This window comes from Calonectris borealis, chromosome 11, assembly GCF_964195595.1.
Source record: "Calonectris borealis chromosome 11, bCalBor7.hap1.2, whole genome shotgun sequence".
Lineage (NCBI taxonomy): Eukaryota > Metazoa > Chordata > Aves > Procellariiformes > Procellariidae > Calonectris > Calonectris borealis.
This window is the reverse complement of record NC_134322.1, coordinates 15,312,114-15,324,624: the sequence shown is the minus strand read 5'-3', so window position 1 is coordinate 15,324,624 and position 12,511 is coordinate 15,312,114. Positions and strand designations below refer to the sequence as shown.

The following is a 12,511-nucleotide window of genomic DNA, read 5'->3' as shown; positions in this document are numbered from 1 at the left end:
ATCTAAGGAACCTGAAGGTGCACAAGTCTATGGGACCCGATGAGATCCATCTGCGCGTCCTGAGGGAACTGGCGGATGAAGTTGCTAAGCTTCAAATCCATAGTATTTGAGAAGTTGTGGCAGTCCGGTGAAGTTCCCACTGACGGGAAAAGGGGAAACATAACCGCCACTTTTAAAAAGGGAAAAAAGGAAGACCCGGGGAACTACAGGCCAGTCAGTCTCACCTCTGTGCCTGGGAAGGTCATGGAGCAGATCCTCCTGGAAGCTATGCTAAGGCACATGGAGGACAGGGAGGAGATTGGAGACAACCAGCATGGCTTCACCAAGGGCAAGTCCTGCCTGACCAACCTAGGGGCCTTCTATGATGGAGTGACTACATCAGTGGCCATGGGAAGGGCTACAGATGTCGTCTATCTGGACCTCTGTAAGGCCTTTGACACGGTCCCCCACAACATCCTTCCCTCTAAACTGGAGAGATATGGATTTGATGGGTGGACTGTCCAGTGGGTGAGGAATTGGTTGGATGGTCGCATCCAGAGGGTAGTGGTCAGTGGCTCAATGTCCAGATGGAGATCGGTGAGATCGGGAGTGGTGTCCCTCAGGGGTCCGTATTGAGAACGAGTACTGTTTAATATCTTCATCAATGACAGAGACAGTGGGACTGAGTGCACGCTCAGCAGGTTTGCAGATGACACCAAGCTGAGTGGTGCGGTCGACACGCCTGAGGGACGGGATGCCACCCAGAGGGACCTGGACAAGCTCGAGAAGTGGGCCTGTGTGAACCTCCCGAGGTTCAACAAGGCCAAGTGCAGGGTCCTGCACCTGGGTCGGGGCAACCCCTGGTATCAAGACAGGGACAGGCTGGGGGAGGAAGGGATTGAGAGCAGCCCTGCTGAGAAGGACGTGGGGGTACTGGTGGATGAAAAGCTGGACATCAGCCAACAATGTGCGCTTGCAGCCCAGAAGGCCAACCGTATCCTGGGCTGCATCACCAGCAGCGTGGCCAGCAGGTCGAGGGAGGTGATTCTGCCCCTCTGCTCTGCTCTGGTGAGACCCCCCCTGCAGTGCTGCGTCCAGCTCTGGAGCCCTCAGCACAGGACAGACATGGACCTGTTGGAGCGGGTCCAGAGGAGGCCACGAAAATGATCAGGGGGGTGGGACGCCTCTCCTGTGAAGAAAGGCTGAGACAGTTGGGGTTGTTCAGCCTGGAGAAGAGAAGGCTTCGGGGAGACCTCATTGCAGCCTTTCAGTACTTAAAGGGGGCTTACAGGAAAGATGGGGACAGACTTTTTAGCAGGGCCTGTTAGCGACAGGACAAGGGGGAATGGTTTTAAACTAAAAGAGGGTAGATTTAGGCTAGACATAAGGAAGAAATTGTTTACAATGAGGTGGTGAGACACTGGCACAGGTTTCCCAGAGAGGTGGTAGATGCCCCATCCCTGGAAACATTCAAGGTCAGGTTGGACGGGGCTCTGAGCAACCTGATCTGGTTGAAGATGTCCCTGCCCACGGCCGGGAGATTGGACTAGGTGACCTTTAAAGGTCCCTTCCAATCCAAACTATTCTATGATTCTATGATTTTTTTGTACAAGGCGGTTGTCTTGTTAATCACAGTCTTTGGGAGGTCTGTTCACAAGGATGCAACAGCTTTTAACTCTGCTGCTATGATTAGGAACCGTCATTCCTGCAGTGCTGATGCAACTACAGGAATGCAGTGCAAAAAACCAGGATTTATTCTGACCTGGGAAGTGAAATAGGTATATTCGTAAAAGGAATCTTTAAGTTATGTAGTTAGGCCCATGTTAGGAGTTAATTTGTGCATGGAGGGAAAAGCAACCAGGTCATGTTACATTTCCTTCACACTCCAATATTAATCTATTGATGCTATGCGTTAGTATTAAAAGGATGGGAGGTGGCGAGCATTCATTAGAATGCTTGATGTGCATCACTACTGTATGTGTCCTCTACGCCGAAGGGTATTATTGAGGACAAGTTAGAGTAAATAGGATGAAAAGCCATTTCAATTAATAAACAAGTAAAATAGAGGAATTCTTTCAACGCAAAACTTCAAGGTTAAGAGATGGGTAACTTACTAATATTGGTTTATGTATTGAGATCATGTTTCTGTATAATTTATATAAGAGTAGAAATTTATTTGAATTCTGATTTTTTTTTTAAGAACAAAAACTCTGCATTGAGTTTATGCAGAGATTGTTCCCTGTGCAGTTACAGGGGGTGGAAGTGTGTGTGGAATTATTTGTATTGCGAAGTATGCAAAAGGAGTTGCCTCTGAAGAGTTGTTCTTTCTGTTAATTATCTTGTAAGTCGCACTAAATAGAGCAATTACTTAGAGGGTTTTGTATTCCTTTCCCTTTGGCTTTTATTTTCTGAGCAAAGAAGTCCAACTACTGATCAATTTCTTAGGTGTCTGTTAGCTGGAAGGTATTTATTGATCTGCCACTTCAATTTGCTTGATTTTGTCAACTCCTTAAGTTGTAAATGCTTGAAATTATATTGATGCTCTGTGCATCGGACGTCTGCTCAGTGGCCACTCAGACTGTTGAAATGAAAGTGTTCTTACATGATTAAACTTATTTTGAGATCTTTTTTGGTTTTGATTTCTTTTTCTTATCAAACATGAACTTGTACAACTCTCCAAATCCTTTTACTAAAGTGAGTATTATTAAAGGACTAAAATATGACTGTCAGGAAATTTGGAAATTTCCTATTGCATTCAAATTTTTTTTTAAGTATAATGGGGTCAGTCCCAAACTAGTTGAATTGACATGAAATTCAGTAGTTTAATAACTGGTATGCTTTCTAGCTGCATGCCAGTCAATTTGTATGCTTAATTCTATTTGAGAATCTCATTTTCATTTTCATTGAAACATCTTTTAACTGAATTAGGTTAAAGCAACGTTATTTTAAGTAAACCTTCAACGAATGAAACTATGCTATCGAGCAAAGTTGACAGGGTAATTAGACCCTATCTTTCTTTGCATGTAGAAAAGAGGACTATTTGAAGTATTTCTGGGTATTTTTGTAAGTTGATCTATGATCTGGAGTTTGGTTTAGCAAGGAATTTTTCCTCATTTTGGTCCTTTAAATTCAATGTTATCTTATTTTTAGCCATTTCTGCCTTTGAAGTCCAGCCACTTTCAACTGAGGTCCAAGAAGGTGGAGTAGCTCGATTTGCCTGTAAAATAACAGCAAACCCTCCTGCCACTGTAACATGGGAAGTGAATCGAACAACTTTACCTTTAGTCATGGACAGGTATGTAGACTTACACATTTTAGAATGTCATTTATTTTCTGTGATAATTCTGAGCCTGCTACAAGAAGAAAATCTGAATACTTGCAATGCCATTACATAAAAAAGGTTCCATGTGTATAGTATGTCAACTATTAAAATAGCTAGTAATAGTTATGTTAATGAATTTGAAATAGGTGTTATGAGTGCAGACCAGAATTGCCCGCTATGGTCTACACAATAATCATTGACCTATGAATTGTCATTGGAGAATTTTGTATGCAGGTCATCCTCAGGAATGGGAATTGCTGTGGGATACCGAATAGATGGACTTTGGCTGTGGGGGTGGTTTGAACTAGCTGAATCTGTTTTTCTTTAGAGGGCCAATAAGAATTATATGTACAGAAAATTGAGTTAAAACACTTCATGCTAGGGAAATTCTGCGCAGGGGGACTTCTCTTGAATTGATTAACTTGAAGCTTACAGCCCCCTCCCTGCTAGATTCTTTCCCTGTCCAAATTGTGTTCATTGAACCTACTCCCATCCTTCTCGACACGTAACTTTGGTTGAACATGTCTAAGATACCTAGCATACAAAAGAAGGTAAAAAGAGAAACATAAAAATTGAAAGCATAGGTGGGTTTCTGGGAACTGTACACCAGTTATGACAGTGTATCAGAAATTACTGCTAAAAATCAGCCAGCCTGAATAGTATGAATGTAGTAGCTGGCTAAAGAAGGTTGGGATGGTTGCTTCTGAGGGTGAGAAAGATCTGCTTGTTGAAAGTAAATTCCTCTGCTCTCATCATGGTGCTGGAGGGAATCTCGCCTGTAGTTCAGAAATGTGGGGAGGTGAGTCATGTATAGAGAATGTTTCTGAGTCTCCAGCCTGCTGTTCCCAGGTCAGTGTAGCAATGGCTGTTTGTAAATCAAGTAGTTAATTCCATGATGGTGTTCACTGGCTGAACATTTATCTACCTTTCTTTTTTTGTTTCTGTGACAGGATAACTGCTCTACCTACAGGAGTTCTTCAAATCTATGGTGTTGAACAGAAGGATGCTGGGAATTATCGATGTGTTGCCACAACAATAACCAATAGACGTAAAAGCTCTGAGGCAGTGCTGAGTGTTATTCCAGGTACTCACCATGTGAGATTTTTTTCAATGGAATTATATTCTTTTTTACGTTATAGCAAAACCACTTACATGCGTTGAAGAGCTGTAACTGTCCTCTGAACCACCTGCCCAAGTAATAATTTTGCTTGCTTATATCTTGTAGCTAAAATATTGTTCCGTGTAAGTTTCCACAATTACTGAAATAAGGCTTTGATGTAAATTTAATTTCAAGCATCCTTAAAAAAATGTCATGTTTTATTTCATGTTTAATTGAATTTTTGTTTAATCGTTCTCACTTTCTTTGATTTTTTTTTTTTAAATTTTTTTCCCCTCCAAAGCCTCAGACTTGAAGCCTTTTTACAAGCCATCTATAATAGCTGGTCCTCAAAACATTACGGCATCTCTTCATCAAACTGTCATACTGGAGTGTGTAGCCACAGGGAATCCAAAGCCAATCATCTCATGGAGCCGGTTAGGTAGGTCTTAAAATTACCGCATATGACCTTCAGCCTGTGGAGAGGAAGTGAAACTGGAAAGAAAGGATTTCAGCAATTAAGTTACTGTTCTGAGGCTTCATGTAGTGTAGGTAACGATTAGTAGGTTAGGATAGGATAAGTGAAACTCTTTTAGTTGCATGCTTCCATACTGCTGTTAAGAAGCCCTGAGGTTTTCTGAGGCTTTGGACTCCCCGCTTCTCCCCAGCGCAGTGTGGGCAAAGTACCAGGTAGGGTGGTGACCTCCAGGGATCTGTGACTCGGAGTAGAATCAAGGGTGAGTTAGGGCAGATTGGAGGGGTTGTATCCTATGAAACGATCTGTAAATGTTTCTTCCCCTCGTCTTCTTAGAAGCAGTTTGTGAATGTCATTTGGACCTTGTGTTAATGGGCCATTTGGACTATGGATACGTATAGTCAAACACCGAGTAGTCTGCCTTGAAGAGGAGAAGAGAGGGAATGCAGTAAGAATAATAACATCCATTGGCGCATCACATTTTTCCATGAAAACTACCTCTGTGTTTATTCTGACATGTACCTAAATGTGAAAGTCAGGACTGTACCTGTGGAAGCATGAAAAGTTTTCCTACATTTTTATTTCTAAACGCAGGAGAAATAAACATATATTTCCTAGTTGATTCAGTGGCTCTTGTAGACAAACAAGTAAGAAAAAAGTTACTTAACAGTCATGGAGCATTTGCTGTGAAAATAGAAGAAAATGTATGGTAATCAAATATATTCATTTTAATCCAGCAGAATTGAGAAGGAGGTAGATGATCCCTGCTTGTAAAGATGATGTGGATGTTGGTAGTGATGAACTGAATCATAGTGCAAGACAATTGGGGAAGCTAACTGGGAAAATGGCATTAGCTGTGATGGTGAATTTCAGGTATAAACCGCTTAGCAAGTGGTGAGACCCGACTATCTGAATGGTCAGATAACTAGAGTGAAGAGCAAAGCAAATGCAAAATGGAAACCTCTGAAAGCTCATCTGTTATTTCCCTTTGCATCTTTTGACTTTTAAACTCTAATCTATGCCATTACTGCCTAGGCAACCCTATTTAGGTAAGTTATCTACATACATTGAACAGCCTTGTAACCACACTTCTCCCACTCTCTCAAATAGACCATAAGTCCATTGACGTCTTCAATACCCGTGTCCTTGGAAATGGGAACCTCATGATCTCTGACATAAAGGTGCAGCATGCAGGCGTGTATGTCTGTCGAGCCACTATCCCAGGCACACGAAACTTCACGGTAGCAATGGCAACTCTCACTGTGCTGGGTGAGCCTGCTTTGACTTCCACAGAGTGTTTTAACAACTTGTGTCTGTCTTGAGCTGTGCTATGTACTGGGCTGAATTTTTTATCTCAAACAGCACACCAAGGTCTGTAGGGAGACTGCAGAGATAAAACAGATCACGGAACTGTGGCTGCCTTCTTCTGTCTGTTGACTTAGATGAGAAATGTCAGATACTCATCGTTTGAGTTATAAACCAGCGGTTCATTTGCACTTGGAGATACCCAGGTGCAATGTTTGCTCTGCAAAGACAGGCTTTCAATACAGAAAAGAATCCTGTAACAAAGTAGAAATATGTAATATATATGTATGCTTCATGAGCAGTATGTCATAGGCTGGAGTTCGATTTGTTTGTATTTATAAATGCATGAACAAAAATGTGTAGAAAGTTGCTATCTGTGCAGATAGTATGTATCTTTAAACAAATGTGTTTTGTTTACATGGAATGTGCTTTCTGCATTGGGTATATGTGTATTTGAGTGGCCTGAGGAGAGGGGTTTGTGTGTGGTTTGTGTTGTTCTGACTGTCCTTGCATTTGTGGGGGCTTGATTTTTTTTTTTTTTTTCTTTTTTGTTCCCTTGTTACTTATCTGTAGCTCCACCTTCATTTGTGGAATGGCCGGAAAGTTTAACAAGGCCTAGAGCTGGTACTGCTCGCTTTGCTTGTCAGGCAGAAGGAAATCCTGCCCCCAAAATTTCATGGTTAAAAAATGGAAGGAGAATACACTCCAATGGTAGAATAAAAATGTATAACAGGTAAGATTACAATTGCTATATGACAGCTGTGCTAGTGATGTGCTACCAAAGGATGGAATTCCAGTAACTAAATATAGCCAAGCAAAATATAACTCAAGTAAACATGAAATTGGACTTTAAATGTAGTTATGGACATTTACTTGGCAGAAGGAATGCAGATTAGTCAATACCTAAAATCCTCAGCAAAGCTTTTGTGATCACTGCCTTACCTGGGGTGGAAACTGAAGTGATTTCACCACAGAGTTGCTCTAAATTTACAGTAGTGTAGCAGAGACCAGAATCTTGCTAGTTGTTTGAGGCTCCATTTCACTACTTCTGTATAGCGAGCAGCTCATATTAAAGAGTTGGTTAAGAAATGACAACCCTAAGGTTGTCAACCCTTTTTGCAGGCAGGAAATAGATTTACAGGTTTATTTTCACTGTGCCTGGCTTTGCAGGCATAAACATAAACATGGCAGGTTTTTGAGGAACACTTCAAGTTGCTAAATTTCACAGCTGCACATCCATTTCTAACAGAAGAGTTTGTGGCGTGCAAGTCAATTATACTAAACTCATGAAGCAGAGGCAAACGTAACTGTTGTTGCAATATGTAGAGCTAAGTTTATCCACAATGTAAGCTTTTTTTCCCCCCTTTTTCTTCCTTTTGGATTCAGTAAATTGGTGATTAACCAGATCATTCCTGAAGACGATGCCATTTATCAGTGCATGGCTGAGAATAGCCAGGGATCTATTCTCTCCAGGGCCAGGCTTACTGTAGTTATGTCAGAAGACAGACCCAGTGCACCTTACAATGTCCATGCTGAAACTATGTCAAGCTCAGCGATCCTCCTAGCGTGGGAGAGGCCACTGTATAATTCAGACAAAGTGATTGCATACTCCGTTCATTACATGAAAGCAGAAGGTAAGCAGTTTGATTTAAATCACTATTTAACTACTTGTGTGTGGTAAGAACTTGAATGTCCTTGCAAAGACTGTCAAATTTGAATGGTTCATAACCAGGGCTGCATCAGAGCATACCAGCATATAAATGCATACTGTAATCAACAGGCATGCTTGGGGGAAAATGCTTTTGCCACATCATCTCATTTGTGGGACTGAGTGTTCTTCCAACTCACCCTTGTCTGATTGCTCCAGTGAGCAGATTTTGAAGTTAGGAATGGGCTTTAAAACCTGGGACCTCTATACTACTATCTGGGTTTCCCTCTATCCTCAGCAGGAACTTCTGCCTACTCTCTTCCATGTGTGTGCTTCGCAGGGAAGGACAGAGCATACAATAGAATCCTGGAAGCTTACAGAGTAGAACTTTCCACCAGAGACAGCTCTTTTGTCTAGATCCCCAAATTCTAGTGACTTTACTGGCTTTCATATATTTTGGAGTAGAATAATTGATGCTTTATTGGCTTAATTATCTTCTCTTAGAATGAATATTGGCTGAATGGTGAAGTCCTCTCTCCTTTCACCCCTTGGTCTCCTATAATGAGAAAAGTATACTCAAACTCTAAAATACGCTGAAATAGCCATGAATGGTTTATCCTAGTCTCTGAAATTATATATAAATTCCTATATAAAAGGGAATGGATAGTTAAAATAAAAATGAGTAACTAGACATTTTAAAACCCCTTAGTATTATGTAATTGCTTTAAGCTAAGGAAATCGTTAAGGTGATAGACAACAGATATTTTTCATAAGCAGGAGAAGTGATTGCCAAAAGACTTGAAAATTTGTTAGGTGCATGGTTTAACTAAGCTGCAATGCAGCTCTGTTTCCTAGGAGTGATTTCTTTTTCCATTTCTATTCAGTAAGTGGTTTATTCAAGGACAGGACTGCAGATGCTCAGCTCTGTGTGGAATACCAGTCTGCCATCTGCTAAGCAGAGGACAGGAAGGACAGCTTAATTACTCTTAATACTGATGCAGGAATAGCTGCCTTTGCTTTTGCAAGTGGGATCTTTCAGGACACAAGAGAATTTTGTCTGAAGGAAGGAAGGAAAGAGTTTTAAAAGATAATGAGGACAAGAGGTGTGGGAAATTATCCCCTACACTTTCAGTCACTGAGGTATTGTGCTCACAACCCCCTCTTAAAGCTAATATGAATAAAGTCACACTAGATAAGTTATCCGGGTAATTGTATGTCTGGTGCCAGTGTAGAGAGCAGAGACCTGGTAATTTCAAAGAAAACTGGAAAACTGTCCTTAAGGAAGTGTGGTTTTGTGCAGGAAACACAGTAGTGAAAGGAGTTATCTTCTGAAATGTGTTTTCTGCAAAATTAGTTTGCAATCCCTGCCTCATTTGCTTGCTTATCCAATGGTTATATCTTGTGAAATGAGATTGTAGCTTGTCTTGGTTTAAAAACCAAACAAAAGCAAGCAACCAACCAAAAAACTCTGATTTATTTGAACTTGCTTTCTCAAATACCATTTTTTCATCTTTCCAGACTGTCTTGTGATATTTACTTTATTTAATACAATGCTGTTGTGCATCCTTTCACATTAGTAAAGAAATCCACACAGGGCGAGTGGGGAGGGCTGTGTTAAGAGGAGCAATTACAGTGGTGGGAATCAAAATGTAGGTGATCTGCATGCATTTTTTTCTTTGGTAACATGATTGGGTAGTACCAGAAGATCTGCATCAGGACATAAAAACACTTTTGTCTCGTTTTGTAGAAAAGGTGTTGAGCTTCAAAGGCTAGTGGACTGCACTTCTGTAAATAATTGCTTTATAAGTGATAGTTTGTAAACCGTTCTGAGGATGTTGCCCACATATCAGAGGCATTATTAAAAACCTAGAAAATGCCTTTGTGAGAAAGTATCACGAGTCGTCTCTCTAATGTAAATTTAGAGGCAACTATATTTAAAGAAATGCAAATTAAATATTAAGGAAAATCTTTTGATGACATTCACACCATAGCAGGCCATAGAGGTGCTAACATAGACTGTTGATGTTATCAACACCTTATTTACTCTATAAGTATTCTAGACAATTTTGTATTAATGTAAATAGTTTGTATGAATGTATTGCTTTCATTATTCTTTTCAGCCTGTCTTTCCCCAGTCTGCCCTCACACCCTGCTTCAGACCCTAATGAAGATTAAAAATGATCTCAGATATATCTGACTTAACTAGAGTATATCTTACTTGCTTAACGCTTCTCATGTGTAACTTTTTACTTTATACATTTATGTTCATATATTGCTCTCTTGTTTTAGTTAGGAACCACATTTGTCAGTGTGAGTAAAGAACGTTTTATTGCAAAAGAAAAACAGTGCTTGCTAAGTCTCCTAAGTTGTACTGAAGCTTATGTTTAAACAGAAAGGAAAACTGGATAATACACTAATCATATGCAGTTCTGTAGAGTTTTTTCTGTTGACTTCACAATGTGGTAGGTGCTTTGAATACAAAAGATACCATCACTCATTTAATTTCACAACTGGAGTATTCTGATGTTTCACTGTAAAAACAGGTTCAGGTCCTCTTCTCTATTTAAAAAAAAAAAAAAAAAGTTAGTGTTTTAATCAAGTTAGTTGTAGAAACTAACAGGTGTTTTTTTGTGTTTTTGTTTTTTGTTTCTTTAAGCAGAATATTTTACATTCAAATCGGGGTCATAGTAGCAAGAAGAATAAGGGTCTGATGAGCGTGCATGTTGGAGTGTGTTAATTCCTTGTTAGTGATTTAGAAAAGGCACAAAGGGAACACTGATTGTGGTGGAAGGCAAGCCTTGTTCTCTATTATGGCTGTTTCATTAGGGCCTCTGCATGAGGCCTAGCAATCCATTCAATGAGAGAACAAGTCCTTTTAATTTGAGCTCAAGGATCTTGTTTAGCAGGTCAGAAATCGTGCCTTGCAATTCCTAATTAACAAGCCATTAACTAGTCTGTTGTGAGATGCTCGTAATCTTGTCTAATTAAAATGCTATCAAGTTAATTCATAAATGTGGGAAAACTTAATGGCGGAATTTGCCTTTAGTTTTGTTTATAAATTCAGTTGTGAAGAGGAGGAGCTGGCTCTTACAGAGTTTTGATTAAGTTGACATGCACTTGGTGTGAATTGTTCGTTAACACAGCAGCTTTCACACTTATTCCACTTTATAGCCTTCCTCTATAGGAATAAAGCCCAACAAAGACAAGGACTGCTGCATGCACTGCTATGCATATTTTAATGTGAATTGCTGAGAATTTTTTCCTTTTTTTTTTTTTTTTAACAACTCACTGAGGAGCCAAACATTTTTGAAGCTCATTCTGGTCTGTTCTTATTGGCCTTTCTCCAAATTAAAGAAAAACCGTGTCAATCAAATGTAATAGAATTTGCAGGCTAAAATGAGATCCTTTTGCTGAATAAATTCTTTCTGTTTGTTTCTTTTTGGGGGGGGTGTTTGTTTTGTTTTTGATGGAGTAGAGCCCTTGCATTCCTTGCAGTCTGCTATAGAAAGGCTCTGTAAATAGGTTTTGAAAAAAACCTCCCTGACTCTAAACAAATAGATTTAGAAACTTGGTATGAATGATAAGGCTATTAGAGCTTGTCTGTTGTGTTACTGTACATTGGGCACAGTTTGTTGTGACTGATTCTTAATAGGGTTTAGAATTGCATTCAGCATCCCTTGTTCAGGAAAATCCTGAAACACCATAATCTACACCACAGCAAGATACAGTTACTCCTGTGCAATAAAGAACTTTTACTTAGTAGGGTTGAAAAAATAGAGGTAGGCTGGGGAAGAACATGAAATAACTTTGTAAGATCTTAAAGCCAAGATACTGTGATGTTTAGGGATTGTCAGGAATTTTTGTTTGTCTAACCCTTTTTTTATGCCAGGTTTAAATAATGAAGAGTACCAAGTGGTCATTGGAAATGATACAACCCATTACATTATTGATGACTTGGAACCAGCCAGCAACTACACCTTCTATATTGTAGCTTATATGCCTCTGGGAGCCAGTCAGATGTCAGATCATGTGACTCAGCACACCCTTGAAGATGGTAAGGCGAATACCACAGGTTTAGGTGAACATTTTTATTTGCACTGAATAGAAAAGTGCAATCCAATGCTAACGGCTCTTGAGCATCCCAAACTTCCATTGACGTCAGTGAGACTTCTGGATACGTGCAATGTAAGACCGAGCCAGCCAGTGAGAGGAATGAGACTAAAATAATATTCTGACAGGGCAGCATTGTATATTACACGGTGTCTTTTTCTGTGTTGAAAGACATTTCATTAAATCATGTAAATAACTATTCTAGATCTTTAAGAACTCCCGCAGTGCTGCGAATTTGATGATAGCCTAAGATTTAGTCTCTATGACTCTCTCTTGGGCATCTGAAACGTGAATCAAACTGCACACCTACTGCATCTTTTGCAAATTTTGAAGGAAAATTTGAAATAAAAATCTGCTATTAGAAAAGATTTTTTTTGTTTGTCTATGTGCCTGTTAGTAGAATCAGAATTTCATAAAAGACCCTACTGACTTATTTCTGTGCAGTGATTTAACTAATGTGAACATCATGGCAACAACAAACTGTTTCATATAGTTCATTAGAACTGATTAATAAATTCTGACAGGGTTAAGCTTTGGCAGCGTGGAACATTGCCAATTGCAGTTGTCTGCCTGTCT

At 39.9% G+C, this 12,511-nt stretch overlaps 1 protein-coding gene across 1 annotated transcript in view; it reads left to right on the top strand.

The window, feature by feature from the left end:
• The window catches only part of PRTG (protogenin), an 89,154-nt gene that overhangs the window by 35,964 nt on the left and 40,679 nt on the right, over positions 1-12,511 (top strand). The window contains 7 exon segments of the mRNA XM_075160138.1: positions 3,130-3,274; positions 4,252-4,385; positions 4,702-4,839; positions 5,983-6,141; positions 6,751-6,910; positions 7,564-7,811; positions 11,715-11,879. Coding sequence (XP_075016239.1) covers positions 3,130-3,274; positions 4,252-4,385; positions 4,702-4,839; positions 5,983-6,141; positions 6,751-6,910; positions 7,564-7,811; positions 11,715-11,879 — 1,149 coding nt within the window.